Here is a 15,627-nt window from a genome sequence, read left to right as displayed (position 1 = left end):
TAAACCCTTCAACTGTCATTACGCAGCCCTCGAAATTGTCTGATGTGTGTATTTGTGGGTTTGGCTCCTCCCCCAGAAATGTAAAACGGTTTTCAAATTTTTACCTGGAGGTCTTGTCTTCACAGTTGCATAAATAACCATAGTCGTGTTTTTGATATTACAAGATTCAAGTTGCAGTTTTACAAGAACGTTCGTATGATTATGAGGATTAAGTTGTAGTTTTCGGTTTAAAGAAAAAGTTGCAAATTACTGATGGAAACAATTACAATATCCTTTTGAAAAACGGTCCAGTCGGACACCCATTCCCAAACGCTACCGCTGCTTTTTATTTATTTTTAAATATTTAAACCCCTCAGCTGTCATTACACACCCCTGCAAATTGTCTGATATCCATGTGTGTGCGTGCATGCGCAGCCTCCCCCAAAAGTCAAACATTTCTCTAATTTTTTCCAGACTCTCATCTCCACTTTTGCACACTATTCAGACGTGTCGACGTCCACGTCATAAAGTTGTTTTCGTCGACCACCGTACCCTCAAAGTCCTCATTGTGTCCACGTGATGTTACGCCGCTCGAATCCCTGGTAGAAAATGTTGAGTTCTGTCTTTATGAGACAAACCATGGCAATGCAAAAAAAAATGGTTTTCAGATTTTCATTTCCCCCACCCCATTCTATAAATATTATTATTATTATATAAATGACAATATTATATAAAATATTTCAAAAAGTTTATGCTCTAAACTAAACCCTAACCCTAAAACTAACCCCCAAAAGTATGACCAAGACTTCGGGGAGGTGAGGAGAAGTAATCAAGGACCGCTTAGAAGACGGAAAATGTGTGTTTTTGCAGCGTGACGCAATGACACCGCGCATTACGCTTGATTGACAAAGTGGACAGGAGTCCGTGGCATGCAAAAACAAAGTGGCACAGTTTGGATTCCACGCCATGTGAGAAACGCTTTAAGTAAATGACCCCAACTTTGTGTTTTTATTTCCAATGGCACACAACTGGGTTTTAGCAGTGACTAAAGTTTTTTGAAATAACCGTCAAAGTCACCGAATTTTGTACCGCTGATCTTGTATGCTGCTAATGCTACGTGTTTATTTTTTTGAACTGATGTTGCTTCATCCGAACACTAGCATAGCATCGGCTCGTCATCGTACCACGGGGCTTTAACCGCAAGCTAGCTTAGGTCATATCTCGCCAGGTGACAGCCAGTCTGGTGATAAGCCGCAGTCAGACAGCACCAATCCCCCCCCTGTCTGGTCTACGGCCTTTAAAGACACACACTCACATATACCCACCATACAAATACAAACACACACACACAAACACACTTCAGCTGTCAATCTTCACAACCGACTTAGCATCGAGCCTTTGAGTACGTGGCGGACATTTTTATTATCATCACACCTTACTTTGATGCTGAAGCGAACCCTATTTTTACCCGCCAGGCTTTTACTTCTTCTACTGTTTATATAATTAGGTTGACGCAGGCCCACAAACAAAAAACCAAATATTTACAGAAGGGTACTTTGGCAATTTAGTGGACGAGTGTTTAGCATGTTGGCACTGATGAAACCCCTCCCCGTTCTTGCAAACCTGCTCTAAACTGCTCTCTGATGCCTTACGAGGGAATAAAAATCCTAATAAGAGTCTTCTCCATCCTAAAAGTTTCATTTCAAGCGTAATCCCGCCGTGCGCTGCTGGATTTGCATGGCTAATTTCGAGGCTGTCTTTTGCTTTAGCTGGGCTTTGTCCTGACACCAAAGGGCGGCCAAGTCCCTCCTTTGCTGGCACCTCTGAACCGAGGCTTATGGGGACTAAACGAAACAGTTTTTGGAGTAAACCACTTTGTCGCCTATCATCCTGCTTTAGTGACAGCTTGTCCTTTCTCCTCCTCCCACAGTATGCTCGCTCTTAGCTTTTAGTGTGGCCTACATTTTTTTACTGCCACGTACGTGCGGTATATATGTATTTGAAATCTTTCTTTTCGGCATGGTATGTCAGCACCGTTCCACTGTCTCCGGTCTTACGTTGTCATACCGAGGTCTTTATCTGGCTGACTTTCTTCCTATCGCGTTGGCCTCTCCTCCCACATCTCCTTGTCCTCCGCTTTCTCCGACATGCTATCTACTGACCGTCCTTGACTGTGGTTCCCTCCTGCTGTAAACATGCCCAGGGAGTCACACTTTGGAATTCCTCAAACAACTCAGGTTTGATTTTTACAAGACAATTAAAAGCATGCCGTAAATCACAAGGGAAGCTGCTTTGACAGCTTGTTTTTTTACTTCTTCGTTGGCTGTGAACAGCAGTGACAAATACCACACTCACTTAAATCCCAAAGCTTAAAAGATGGCGGCGATAATGTAGTAAAGCCAAAGTCACACACATTTTTTTTGCTTGCTATGTGCTATTTTGATTTTCGGAGGAAATATTTGTCAGCCTGGTGCAATAGAGTAGACTAAATGAACAGTGAATGAATAAATCTCCCATAGCTACTAGATGTATGCGAAAGCTGTCACTTGAACGGAAGCATTTGATTCATCAGGGAAGAGAAATCAATAGTGGAAATATTCTGCACAGTGGCGGCATGCTATTAATCTGCAGTGAGATTAAAATGTCACACAGCGGCGGCTGTTCTTCACGTGGCTCCACGTGCCGGACAGTAATTGCTTATCAATCAAGAAGTGTGCCATGTTGTCGTTTGTCTATGCTAAGACAACAGAAGAAATATATTGCGTGGCCATGTTTATGATGCATCAAAATATTTGATTGTATTTTTTTTAAAACTTTTTAAGATCAACTTTAACAAGATGAGCTAACTATTTATGTGTTTTCTTATTTCAGTGATATTGAGAACATTAGGCAAATATATGCTTTTATAATGATACCCAGGCAACTCATCGCTGTCAATAGTAAATTACGGATGGATGCAACTTCCTCTTGGCAGCCTTACAAGTCCTCCCTTTGGCACTTTGCTGCCTCAAAGGAGTTACTTTCAGGAGGAGCAGATGTTATTATGCAAGCTTGTTCTCTTAGAGAGCATCAAGGGCACTCAAGGGAGTCGTTTTGGGTGAAATGGACCGCCGTGTGGTACCTGCAAATCGGCCGCTCAGCGAGGCCCCACGTCAATACTTTCACACAACTTTCTAAGCCACCAGATTTTAAAAGCGTCTTTTCTCGTCTACGCTAATCCTTGTTTGGTTAGTGCGCGGCGCTTTAAGTTCTTTGTGAGTCAAAATGTAGGATTAGCAGCCGTGTAAATCTCTTCAGGATTACAAAGTTTACTTTTGATTTAGCAACGACGCCTCCGTTCATTGACCGGAATCGGTTATGGCTAACACTACTGACCCCGGCATTGTGTTTTTTATTTGTATTAGCATGGATGAGTTACAAAGTATCAGCTGCTTGGTTTGCATTTTGCGCCATCATGCTAACTAGCTACTGCTTTGGTTTTGTCCAATCGTGTTAAGCCACGTTATTTTCCGTTACATTATGTCCTTTTTGTTTTCCTTTTGAGAAGGGCGCTCGGGCAAAAAGTCATTTAGTTTGAGCACAGGACGGACACGCCGTGAATCATATCCTCTGACATATTAATACGGCCTGCGTCTGGACAAGGACAACTTACTCATCTTGTTTGGACTTGGTACAAATACGACCGACACTAGTGTGTCGTATACAAACGTAGCAGGGCGCTCATCTCGAACAGTGTTAACTTTTATTGGCACGGGGTTGCTGGTGGTGGTGGGGGGGGCGAACTGCCATTAATAAAGGTAAGTGCTGGCCGGTTTCTTATCAGACTGACGCCGGCGCCACTTTGGAAGAAGACAAAGTAGACGCACTGTAATGAAGTCATCAAACGGCGGTGCAGCTGCTCTGCGTCTTGCAGCTGCTCCTGCGTGAAATGTTTATATGTGGCAATGTTTGTCTCCTACAAAGACATCCCGCGTTAGACAAACGCATGAGTGTTGCTTACCGTACTGGTTCGTTTATGTGTCGTGAACTAGTGGTAAGCATGCCTGCCTTAGTTTGAAGGTCCTGGGTTCAAATCTTGGCTTTGACCTTTTTGTATAGGGTGGAATTCCACATTGTTACTATGTTGTGTGTGGACACACAAGTTTGGATTCATTAGTACTTCTCTTTCCCCGACACCCTCCAAGAAGACACAATTTTATCACTCCCGCCGCTGCCTGTTTACCAAGACAGTCTACACACTTTCCTCCCTTTTTCCCCTCCTTTCTGCTTTCCCACCAGACTATGTGACCAATTAAGGGCTTTAGATTGATTGAGAAATGTGAAGGAGTGGAAATTATCTCAGAAACGAAACAGGATGGTTTCTGGGACAGATAAGGAAAAAAATGATGCCAATGTGAAAAAACGGACCCATCAGGGACATGTTAGTCATTAGATGTTTTATTTCTTTGCAGGTCAACATGTACATAAAGCTTGTCAAAATCACTTAGTAAAAATATTGCTGTTTTTACTGGGCCAGCGTTGCATAAACATATCCTACAACGATACACGAGCGTGTTGACATAATCCAATTAAGTCTAATCGAAAATGATCGCAATGGAGAAATTGCGGGCCGGCCGCTGCTGACGCGCTCGTTTCCTTTTAATGATCGTGCCGGGAACACACACTGCTGCGCCTTTATCTATGAGCGGCGATAAAAGTCCAATAAAAGCGACGGGCGCTAGGCAGTTAGCGCGCATGTAGATGGTTTCACCACAGATGAATTAAACATGAGGAAAAGCGGACGAGTTATTCATGAGGCGTGCCAGAGAGCGCTGCAAGATGGTCAGCGTGATCAATGCCCACAGGAAATGTTGACCCCACAGAGGCAATTTTATCCATATCTTGCATTCCTCTATTACTTGGCTATTAGCGTCGCTAATTTCCATGTTTCGATGATGCCTGAGAATAAAATCTCATATCACCCGTGACATTGCCATTTTGCTACCAAAAGAAAATCTCAACATTTGAATCATTTTTGTGTTTTGTGTTGTATCTTTTACTTACAATGTCTCCTTTGGCGTATATTTCCTCGACTGACTCCTTGTTACCTCATTTCCTCAATGTGTCGAAACGATAAAATAGTGTCAGATGTTCAGAAGGCTAATCTCTACAAATACGGGTGAGCTGTGCCCTAATTTCACCTCTAACTATCCATTTCCTGCATCCATTACGGCACACATTGGGCTTCTTTCTTCTTCTCCGAAGCCACTTATTACTTTTCACGGCAATCCCATTAATGTCCCAATGTTTATTTCGAGTATCGCAGCTAAAATGTTAAAAACCAAGAGGAAATGGGCAGAAACTATCGTATAGGTGGAATTAGATTAAAAATAAACATTAAAATCTGAAATCTGCTTTTGTGAAAAAAAATATAATTTATTCTTAAACCATATCGCCCTGCCTTACCTCGAATGCCATTAACCAAAACCACACAAACGTACTTGTATTTCTTACATTTGCATGACTTGCTCAAGGCCCTCATTGATGCACGTTAACACGATGCATGACCTCTCCTTCCTGTTATTTATTGACATACAGAATTTTGGAAATGCATCACTGCATCTCTCCTCGAAGTCTCCAGATGCCGACCTCGACACAGAGAGCGACGGTTTCTTGTTTTGACGGGAGTGCCGGCGGTTAAAACGCACCGCACGTGTGGTGACCATCACAACAGCCCTGTAAAGTATCCGTGCATTCCAGAACGTACGGAATGTCCATCTTTTTCCGCCCCCTTCGTCTTCCGCTTTTGTGACTTAGGCCGCAAGTGCCAGATGATGACTTTTCCATGTGGCACCAATATCCTAAAAAGTTGTGACCAGAAGAAAAAAAATAAGGCGCAGTGTTCGGGGCAGTTTTAGCATATGTGGACCTTTGGTTTGGATGAGCTTGGAATGTTGATGGAAATGGATGACAGAATAAAACCTCCCTGCCAAAAGTACCGTTGAACAGTCCCGACTACCGGAGAAAACATTTGGCATAAAGAAGCACAATTCCAGCCGGGCAGTGTACGAGAAGGAGGGGGACATGAAAGAAGCCCTTCATAAGTCCAACTAGCTCAAGTTTCCAACTGGTCACCCTACACACACAAAGCCACATCACAGAAACCCATTTGCTGAATGTCCGTCGCGAGAAGTGGCGTCGGGATTGGCTCTGTGTCGTAAACAACGATGGAAATCCGCCCAATGAAAACTTACAGGCTTCAGTAAAAAAAACTAGAGGTCTTTTGAAAGACAGAGTAAGAAAAATAACTCTTTGTTGAGGGTTAAACAGTAATCATTGCTTTAAAGATACCAAGATTCATATTTCTTCCTGGAGTACAAAGAATCTTGGAATGAGTAGCCCCACAAAAAAGACCTGTATTATTTAAATAGATGTTCGGGGCGATTTTGTCTGGTGGTGTGCCGTGACATTATCCTGATATAAAATATGTGCCTTGGCTCACAAACGGTCGGGAACCAACATACTCGACAGACGGCAATGCTAAATCATGAGAAATTGGAGTCATTGTCCTTGCGTGTGGGAGGAGCAAGGCAGTCAAGTGCGTAGATGAGGAGAACATCTTCCAGCATTTGAACACAGAAAGGCATATAAAAAGTCAAAAATAGTTGGGCTGGTATGGCAGAGTGATCACACAATCAAAGGCTTTCATGAGGATATTACAGGAGAAGAAAAGGAATTGCGCAAAACATGCCTCTTCGGTTAAAACATCGGCGAGTAAGAATATTTCAAGAGGTTTTATGATGCGGTTTTCTTGTCATTCCTCAAGTTTAAAAGTCAATTGGGTTCAATTCAGATGGAGAGGCAGATTCCCGGCAATGTAAAGTGGATTGATAGCAGGTTGAGAAGTACACAGCCGGATTAGGTTATGGGTTATGATTAGGTCAATGGGACATTATTCCTCCCGCGAAGCCATAAACGTCCGACAGAGCGGAGGGAAGTCTTCAGCAGGAATTGTCTCTTAATGTCTGCTTTTGCAATCATTGATTCACTGGGCCTGGACTGGGATTTCTTTTTGCCCTTTTGACGGACACAACTTGCTGAACACGATCCTTTGCATATTTCAAATTAGAGTTTCAAGCCACGATAGGTATTTGGAGTTTCAAGACTAGGGTAGCGTTTTGAAGAAGTGCACACCTCTTCAGGGAGGAAAGCGATCCCGCAAAGACAGCACAGAATTTACGAGTGGGAGGCAAGTGCGACTGGGCGAGGCCTATTTACTCTCACCTAGGCGGAAAGCTACCGCCGCTGCTGCACTCAGATTTACGACAGGGGTGGCACGACTTATTATTCCCAGTTGCTGCTGGGAATTGGATGCGGTCCTTTTGAGCGTACGCACTTTTGTTTATGACGCAGCAAACGCAGGCACTGTGTGTGGACCCCGGAACGAAAGACCATAGACAAACTTACCTCCTGTCTCAAAGCAGGCTTTTAGGCTTTTCAGAAGTCCACTCCACGAGGCCCACTCATCTCCCATGCTTGCCTGAGGCTTTGGGTGAAAGGGGGCTTCCCAACGTGATGGATGAGCCGTGACCAGTTACAAGCTTAGCCTAAGATAGTGCATAAACACTGGTAAACATCAGGTGGCTGAGAATACTTACTGTCTGTTGTTCAGGGCTTGGTGTCAGCCTGGCAGCTGAGGCTCCAAAATATCCTTGCGGATGTCCACTGATTGTGGGTTCAAGTCCCATCTGGGATGTTGTCCTGTACTGTAAATTCCTTAGTACTATTTGCTTACTGTAACTTATTCTGTTCTTTGTACCTCATTTGGGCTATTGACCTTTCATTGGTGGCTGGTACTGAAAATTAGTGCAGAATTAATTTTCATAACTTCTATCTTCTATAACATTTTCTATACTTGTGCCCCAGTGGCCTAATGGGTACCAGGGATTGTGGGTTCCTGTCCCATCTCGATTTTGCTGCTTAGGCCGTTACCATCAGATTCCTATAACATCTTCCTTCTCTAGCATGTGCCGTTGGGCCTCAGTGGCCTAATGGATAAAGCACTGATCTCCTAAACCAGGGATTGTGTTCAAGTCCCATCTGGGGTGATGTCCTTGCTTTGTTGTCCTGTACTACTTCGTCCGTTACTATGGAATTCGTATGACATCCTTTCAGCAAGCAGCAGTTCTGTGCCCCAGTGGCCTAATGGATAAGGCACTGGCCTCCTAAGCCAGGGATTGTGGGTTCAAGTCCCATCTGGGGTGATGTCCTTGCTTTGTCGTCCTGTACTACTTTGCTTGTCCGTTACTATTGAGTTTATATGACAACTCTTCAGCAACAGGCAGTTTTGTGTCCCATTGGGCTAATGGATAAGGCACTGGCCTCCTAAACCAGGGATTGTGGGTTAAGTCCCACCTGGGGTGATGTCCTTCCTTTGTCGTCCTGTACTAATTTTTGGCCGTTACTATTGAATTTGTATGACATTGCTTCAGCAACATGTAATTTTGCGCCCCAGTGGCCTAATGGATAAGGCACTGGCCTCCTAAGCCAGGGATTGTGGGTTCGAGTCCCATCTGGGGTGGTGTCCTTTGTTTGTTGTCTTGTTTTGAAATTTTGTTTGGCCGTTACATTGGAGTTTGTATGACATCCTTTCAGCAAGTGGCAGTTTTGTGCCCCAGTGGCCTAATGGATAAGGCACTGGCCTCCTAAGCCAGGGATTGTGGGTTCAAGTCCCATCTGGGGTGATGTCCTTGCTTTGTCGTCCTGTACTACTTTGCTTGTCCGTTACTATTGAATTTGTATGACATCTCTTCAGCAACAGGCAGTTTTGTGTCCCAGTGGGCTAATGGATAAGGCACTGGCCTCCTAAACCAGGGATTGTGGGTTAAGTCCCACCTGGGGTGATGTCGTCCTGTACTGATTTTTGGCCGTTACTATTGAATTTGTATGACATTGCTTCAGCAACATGTAATTTTGCGCCCCAGTGGCCTAATGGATAAGGCACTGGCCTCCTAAGCCAGGGATTGTGGGTTCGAGTCCCATCTGGGGTGGTGTCCTTTGTTTGTTGTCTTGTTTTGAAATTTTGTTTGGCCGTTACATTGGAGTTTGTATGACATCCTTTCAGCAAGTGGCAGTTTTGTGCCCCAGTGGCCTAATGGATAAGGCACTGGCCTCCTAAGCCAGGGATTGTGGGTTCAAGTCCCATCTGGGGTGATGTCCTTGCTTTGTCGTCCTGTACTACTTCGCTTGTCCGTTACTATTGAATTTGTATGACATCTCTTCAGCAACAGGCAGTTTTGTGTCCCAGTGGGCTAATGGATAAGGCACTGGCCTCCTAAACCAGGGATTGTGGGTTAAGTCCCACCTGGGGTGATGTCCTTCCTTTGTCGTCCTGTACTGATTTTTGGCCGTTACTATTGAATTTGTATGACATTGCTTCAGCAACATGTAATTTTGCGCCCCAGTGGCCTAATGGATAAGGCACTGGCCTCCTAAGCCAGGGATTGTGGGTCCGAGTCCCATCTGGGGTGGTGTCCTTTGTTTGTTGACTTGTTTTGAAATTTAGTTTGGCCGTTACATTGGAATTTGTATGACATCCTTTCAGCAAGAGGCAGTTTTGTGCCCCAGTGGCCTAATGGATAAGGCACTGGCCTCCTAAGCCAGGGATTGTGGGTTCAAGTCCCATCTGGGGTGATGTCCTTGCTTTGTCGTCCTGTACTACTTCGCTTGTCCGTTACTATTGAATTTGTATGACATCTCTTCAGCAACAGGCAGTTTTGTGTCCCAGTGGGCTAATGGATAACCAGGGATTGTGGGTTAAGTCCCACCTGGGGTGATGTCCTTCCTTTGTCGTCCTGTACTAGTTTTTGGCCGTTACTATTGAATTTGTATGACATCTCTTCAGCAACAGGCAGTTTTGTGTCCCAGTGGGCTAATGGATAAGGCACTGGCCTCCTAAACCAGGGATTGTGGGTTAAGTCCCACCTGGGGTGATGTCCTTCCTTTGTCGTCCTGTACTAGTTTTTGGCCGTTACTATTGAATTTGTATGACATTGCTTCAGCAACACGCACTTCCGCGCCCCAGTGGCCTAATGGATAAGGCACTGGCCTCCTAAGCCAGGGATTGTGGGTTTGAGTCCCATCTGGGGTGATGTCCTTACTTTGTTGTCCTGTACTACTTCGCTTGTCCGTTACTATTGAATTTATATGACATCTCTTCAGCAACAGGCAGTTTTGTGTCCCATTGGGCTAATGGATAAGGCACTGGCCTCCTAAACCAGGGATTGTGGGTTAAGTCCCACCTGGGGTGATGTCCTTCCTTTGTCGTCCTGTACTAATTTTTGGCCGTTACTATTGAATTTGTATGACATTGCTTCAGCAACATGTAATTTTGCGCCCTAGTGGCCTAATGGATAAGGCACTGGCCTCCTAAGCCAGGAATTGTGGGTTCGAGTCCCATCTGGGGTGGTGTCCTTTGTTTGTTGTCTTGTTTTGAAATTTTGTTTGGCCGTTACATTAGAATTTGTATGACATCCTTTCAGCAAGAGACAGTTTTGTGTCCCAGTGGCCTAATGGATAAGGCACTGGCCTCCTAAGCCAGGGATTGTGGGTTCAAGTCCCACCTGGGGTCATGTCCTTCCTTTGTCGTCCTGTACTAATTTTTGGCCGTTACTATTGAATTTGTATGACATTGCTTCAGCAACATGTAATTTTGCGCCCCAGTGGCCTAATGGATAAGGCACTGGCCTCCTAAGCCAGGGATTGTGGGTTCGAGTCCCATCTGGGGTGGTGTCCTTTGTCTGTTGTCTTGTTTTGAAATTTTGTTTGGCCGTTACATTGGAATTTGTATGACATCCTTTCAGCAAGAGGCAATTTTGTGCCCCAGTGGCCTAATGGATAAGGCACTGGCCTCCTAAGCCAGGGATTGTGGGTTCAAGTCCCATCTGGGGTGATGTCCTTGCTTTGTCGTCCTGTACTACTTCGCTTGTCCGTTACTATTGAATTTGTATGACATCTCTTCAGCAACAGGCAGTTTTGTGTCCCAGTGGGCTAATGGATAAGGCACTGGCCTCCTAAACCAGGGATTGTGGGTTAAGTCCCACCTGGGGTGATGTCCTTCCTTTGTCGTCCTGCACTAATTTTTGGCCGTTACTATTGAATTTGTATGACATTGCTTCAGCAACGTGTAATTTTGTGCCCCAGTGGCCTAATGGATAAGGCACTGGCCTCCTAAGCCAGGGATTGTGGGTTCAAGTCCCATCTGGGGTGATGTCCTTGCTTTGTCGTCCTGTACTACTTCGCTTGTCCGTTACTATTGAATTTGTATGACATCTCTTCAGCAACAGGCAGTTTTGTGTCCCAGTGGGCTAATGGATAAGGCACTGGCCTCCTAAACCAGGGATTGTGGGCTAAGTCCCACCTGGGGTGATGTCCTTCCTTTGTCGTCCTGCACTAATTCTTGGCCGTTACTATTGAATTTGTATGACATTGCTTCAGCAACGTGTAATTTTGTGCCCCAGTGGCCTAATGGATAAGGCACTAGCCTCCTAAGCCAGAGATTGTGAGTTCGAGTCCCATCTGGGGTGGTGTCCTTCGTTTGTTGTCTTGTTTTGAAATTTTGTTTGGCCGTTACATTGGAATTTGTATGACATTGCTTCAGCAACATGTACTTTTGTGCCCCAGTGGCCTAATGGATAAGGCACTGGCCTCCTAAGCCAGGGATTGTGGGTTCAAGTCCCATCTGGGGTGTTGTCCTTCCATTATTTTTCAGTACTGTAATTTCCTTAGTCTTGACCTTTTAGAGTTTCTAAAAGGTCTTTCTTCTATAACTGCTTCTCTTCCTTCTCCCCTCATGGATAAGTCACTCACCTACTTAACCAAAGGGTTAGGATGTGTCCAGGAAGTACAGTTGCATCTGGTGGACACATGTCCTGAAGAAGACAGTAAAAGGAAGTTGCTTCTTTACTTGTGGGCTGGGCCACTACAAGTGTTTGTAGTCAGTCTCAAGCCCTCTGCTCAACGTGCAGCACGGCGCCGGCCGGAGGCTTGTGAGACAACAAGAGAGTCACCCTTAAAAATCAATTACAAACAGGACAGCGCCGGCGCATCTGTTTCTGCTCGAGAGTTATGCGGCACTGTCTGCTTCCTACTCCGCCGCCATTCCGATGCTCGTTCCTCTGGGATTAGAGATGGCACTGCAAGCCAGTGGGACCGCTTGTAAATCAGGGTGGGAGAAATGGGGCAATGACAGGCACAAGCATGGGGGAGTCTCTGTTATTCCATGAAGCCATTTTATTGGAGTGGCGCGGAGGGTGGTCTCTTTACAGGTCAGTGTTTTGACCAGTAGAAATTCTGTTAAAATCAAGACAAGTGTGGAGGGAAAGTACATAAATGAATGTGGTGCATGAGGATTTCAAATTTTGGTTTTAAGTACAATTTGAAAGCTGTGTTTTAAAACGCAGCCTAGCATTAAAGTTTGGGTTTGAACCCAGGGTTAGGACAAAAGGCATGTCGGGGTAAAAATGGCCTCACAAACTTTCCATTGTTAAATGTTTTCCACTCCATGTCGCCCATCTGTTGCTGATGTGCACCTCATGGACAAAAGGCAATAAAAGCCTGCATGCGTTTGGCTTTTCTTAGCAGGATTAAACATATACAAAAGAATAATGTACATCAAACGGGGGCTTCACAACAATGTTATTTATATTTCATCTATTAGTAAAGATAATGAAATATACATATGATGTATAGTTGTTATTATTATTATTATTATTATTATTATTATTATTATTATTATTATTATTATTATTATTATTATTATTATTATTATTATTATTATTTGTAGTAGTAGTAGTAGTAGTAGTAGTACATAGTAGTAATAGTAGTATTGTTAATGTTGTTACTGTTGTTATTGTTATTAGTGGTGGTGGTGGTGTTATTATTTGCGGTCGTATGACGTCATGTGCCCCAAACTTATTATTTAAGGTCGCATGACGTCACATGCCCCGGACGTACTTGTAACGTCACATCCTGAGGTCATAATGGCGGCTCGCTGCATGTGAAGGAGACCAAGAAGGAAACCGGCTTTATTTTGACCAAAGATCATGTATAAGACGCAATGTAGTCGGCTAACAGGTAACGTCTCTCAAACGCGGACTGGACGGCTGCACGTTGATATTCGTTGTTGTAATCCAATCGCGTACCTTTAAAATCAACGGGGACGAGCTAGGTAGCTAAGCTAGTCGTGCACGGTTACCCAATGCAAGAATGTTTTCCTAATCTGTGTCTTGACCTTTATAATGAGGTCGTCTACTTCTACATATGTATTGAATACACGCCGATCTGTGACGGCAACAGAATTTTATTTCATTAGTGAAGCTTAGATTGGCTTTTCCACGATTTTCCAGCTAAATTTTGATCGTGCTCTTCTGATTATTGTTGTTCACCACAGAGAAGTATATCACACATGCAGGCATGCAAGAAAAGAGGTCAGAGTGAAAGCAAATAGTGCTGCACTTCTTGGGTCAGTGTTTGCAAGCACACAAATATCTCTTCCACAACTAGTTGCCGTTGTACATTATCCTTTTGTGATTGAATCACTACTACAAATACTAAGTATTCTGCTTGTTTTTGTCTCCTAGGTTTGTTTGGTGTAAACATAAAGCAAAAATTGGTGGGATGTGGTCTGCGATGCATGCAGACAGCCCACAGCCGCGTTCTGCACAGGAGAGAACCGTCACACTGGATGACCTATCAACACCTCAACTTCCTCAAACGGCAGGTAACTTGGATTGCTTTGTCTCCTTTTTATATGCACATTTTATGCATGATTATTTTCTGCATGTGCTTTCTCTTAAACAAAGCTTAATATTTGCTTACACATTTATATATTATTTTGACATATTTGTTTTTTAAAGCATTTTTTTATTGCAGTGTTTTTGTTTAGCCAACATCCATCATCTAATTTAGTTATGTAGATTTTCATTTTTGTTTATTTTATTTAACCAATTCTCATAGCTTGCTTGTACTTTTTATAATTTACTACATTCTACTTGTTTATTTTGATTTCCTTAAGTTTAATAAAGTTTTAAGCGCAGCTTTTGTTGTTCTTTTAGTTTAGTAATATTTAATTGTTCAACGTTTATTTGCATTTCATGTTGTGTAAGTTGTATGTTTTTCACTACATGCATATATTTATGTTACGTTAAGATATTTTTTTTTAATTTGGTTTTTATGTATATTAATATGGTTCACATTTTAACTAATGCAAACATTTTACTAATTAACTAACTAACTAAGAGCAAATAAAATTCTGCACTTCTATGCAAAGTTCCTTTGTGAAGGGAGCTTTTGTGTATTTTGATAGATTTTTGTGTGGTCATTTGTATCATTACAAAATTAATGATCCAATATAAATTGAATTTCCTTTTTCTTCCCTGTCAGTATGTGTCAAAGAACCCGGCTGAGCTTCAGCAGCGTGCCGTTCCTAAACAGGTGCTTGCCGACGTGGACGACAACGGCGGCGAAGAGAGGCAGGTCCAAAGAATCCCGACGATCGAGCCCACGGTGCAGGACTTGCCCAACTCTGAGGTCGCTGAGGAAACATCCAACCCGGCGACGACCTCAAAGGAGACGCCCCACGTGCAGGTGGAGACAGACGAAGCTCGAGATGCGCGTCTGGACCGACAGTGGAAGCAAATGAAAGTGGAAACGGCCGACCTGCCTGACATCTACGCCCGATTGGCCAAAATCAAACTCACGGGTAAGGATGTGCTCACGGCCATGATTGTTCACGCCGTGCGACTTCAACTTGCTCTTCATTTCAGCGCTTGTGGTGACCACGGCGGCGGCTGGTTATGCAATGGCGCCGGTGCCCTTTGACCCCGTCATCTTCTTGGTAACATGTCTGGGGACAGGACTCGCCTCTAGTGCTGCCAATTCCATCAACCAGGTGAATTTGCATGAATGCAAACAAGCCTATTTTGTACATTATACAAAATATTTTTCGTGTCTTTTTTTTTTTTTTCCTGTAATGCTTTGGTGTGACTACAAAGTTTCTCTGTTTCTTCTTGGAAAGAAACTCTGGCCGCTGCAGGTGTTCCGGCCGTCGCCACCTTGCAGTCTGGCCCCCCTACGTGAGCTAATTGGATAATTGAGTTAGACCAGAGTTTCGAGCCGGTGTCTAATAGACGCGTCGACCCCCCCAACCCCCCACCGTGTAATTCCAAACCAAGTCAGCCTCGCCGTGTTTGCTTTTGTGCGCGTTGGAGCGGGCTCGTTTTGTGTCATTTCTGTTTTCCTGTTTTCTTTTGTGTCTGCGCGGCGTCTCCCGCCGCGAGGCTGGCACGCATATGCGAGCCCCCGCAAGACATCCCGCCCCCCCTCCCCTTCTGCCTGGCCACTCTAAACTGTGCCCTGTTCAGACATGCATTATTTACCATTCTGCTTGTTTGCATTTTGGGCAGGGCCCTCGCTCGTCTTGATAGGGAGTCGTTTCATTTCAGCGTTCACCAAGGCGTCTGTGGAGCCCTGAAACGTTTTTGGATTTTATAGTAAAGTTTCTTAAAAAAAATGGCTATATTTTCATTTAATATTGAGCTCATATGTATAATCTAAATAATAATCACTGTTGGTATACTACCTAAGTATTGTACCAAGCTGTCAGATTGT

General features: G+C 44.0%; 1 protein-coding gene and 14 non-coding genes across 18 annotated transcripts in view; all 15 read left to right on the top strand.

Annotated features, from left to right (window-relative positions):
• LOC133142736 (protoheme IX farnesyltransferase, mitochondrial) overlaps window positions 1-15,627 on the top strand; it is a 56,349-nt gene that overhangs the window by 33,422 nt on the left and 7,300 nt on the right. For 2 of the 4 annotated variants that reach the window (XR_009710252.1, XM_061264212.1), the window contains exons 1-4: window positions 12,948-13,092; window positions 13,599-13,738; window positions 14,401-14,719; window positions 14,784-14,908. Coding sequence is in view for 3 of the 4 variants with exons in the window: in XM_061264212.1 (XP_061120196.1) it covers window positions 13,062-13,092; window positions 13,599-13,738; window positions 14,401-14,719; window positions 14,784-14,908 (615 nt within the window). In the remaining variant the exon portion in view is untranslated. Of the gene's footprint in view, window positions 1-12,947; window positions 13,093-13,598; window positions 13,739-14,400; window positions 14,720-14,783; window positions 14,909-15,627 lie in introns of those variants that run through there. The other 2 variants (XM_061264213.1, XM_061264214.1) reach the window with 1 other exon arrangement.
• Window positions 8,150-8,222, top strand: trnar-ccu (transfer RNA arginine (anticodon CCU)). The gene has a single exon. It is a non-coding gene; the product is annotated as a tRNA-Arg (tRNA).
• On the top strand, window positions 8,467-8,539 carry trnar-ccu (transfer RNA arginine (anticodon CCU)). Its single transcript has one exon. It is a non-coding gene; the product is annotated as a tRNA-Arg (tRNA).
• On the top strand, window positions 8,630-8,702 carry trnar-ccu (transfer RNA arginine (anticodon CCU)). The gene has a single exon. It is a non-coding gene; the product is annotated as a tRNA-Arg (tRNA).
• trnar-ccu (transfer RNA arginine (anticodon CCU)) lies at window positions 8,936-9,008 on the top strand. The gene has a single exon. It is a non-coding gene; the product is annotated as a tRNA-Arg (tRNA).
• Window positions 9,099-9,171, top strand: trnar-ccu (transfer RNA arginine (anticodon CCU)). The gene has a single exon. It is a non-coding gene; the product is annotated as a tRNA-Arg (tRNA).
• On the top strand, window positions 9,416-9,488 carry trnar-ccu (transfer RNA arginine (anticodon CCU)). Its single transcript has one exon. It is a non-coding gene; the product is annotated as a tRNA-Arg (tRNA).
• On the top strand, window positions 9,579-9,651 carry trnar-ccu (transfer RNA arginine (anticodon CCU)). The gene has a single exon. It is a non-coding gene; the product is annotated as a tRNA-Arg (tRNA).
• On the top strand, window positions 10,036-10,108 carry trnar-ccu (transfer RNA arginine (anticodon CCU)). Its single transcript has one exon. It is a non-coding gene; the product is annotated as a tRNA-Arg (tRNA).
• On the top strand, window positions 10,353-10,425 carry trnar-ccu (transfer RNA arginine (anticodon CCU)). Its single transcript has one exon. It is a non-coding gene; the product is annotated as a tRNA-Arg (tRNA).
• trnar-ccu (transfer RNA arginine (anticodon CCU)) lies at window positions 10,516-10,589 on the top strand. Its single transcript has one exon. It is a non-coding gene; the product is annotated as a tRNA-Arg (tRNA).
• Window positions 10,674-10,746, top strand: trnar-ccu (transfer RNA arginine (anticodon CCU)). Its single transcript has one exon. It is a non-coding gene; the product is annotated as a tRNA-Arg (tRNA).
• On the top strand, window positions 10,837-10,909 carry trnar-ccu (transfer RNA arginine (anticodon CCU)). The gene has a single exon. It is a non-coding gene; the product is annotated as a tRNA-Arg (tRNA).
• Window positions 11,154-11,226, top strand: trnar-ccu (transfer RNA arginine (anticodon CCU)). The gene has a single exon. It is a non-coding gene; the product is annotated as a tRNA-Arg (tRNA).
• trnar-ccu (transfer RNA arginine (anticodon CCU)) lies at window positions 11,634-11,706 on the top strand. The gene has a single exon. It is a non-coding gene; the product is annotated as a tRNA-Arg (tRNA).

This window comes from Syngnathus typhle, linkage group LG18 (assembly GCF_033458585.1).
Source record: "Syngnathus typhle isolate RoL2023-S1 ecotype Sweden linkage group LG18, RoL_Styp_1.0, whole genome shotgun sequence".
Taxonomy (NCBI): domain Eukaryota; kingdom Metazoa; phylum Chordata; class Actinopteri; order Syngnathiformes; family Syngnathidae; genus Syngnathus; species Syngnathus typhle.
The sequence above is the reverse complement of the archived record's forward strand: the minus strand, read 5'-3'. Positions and strand labels throughout refer to the sequence as shown.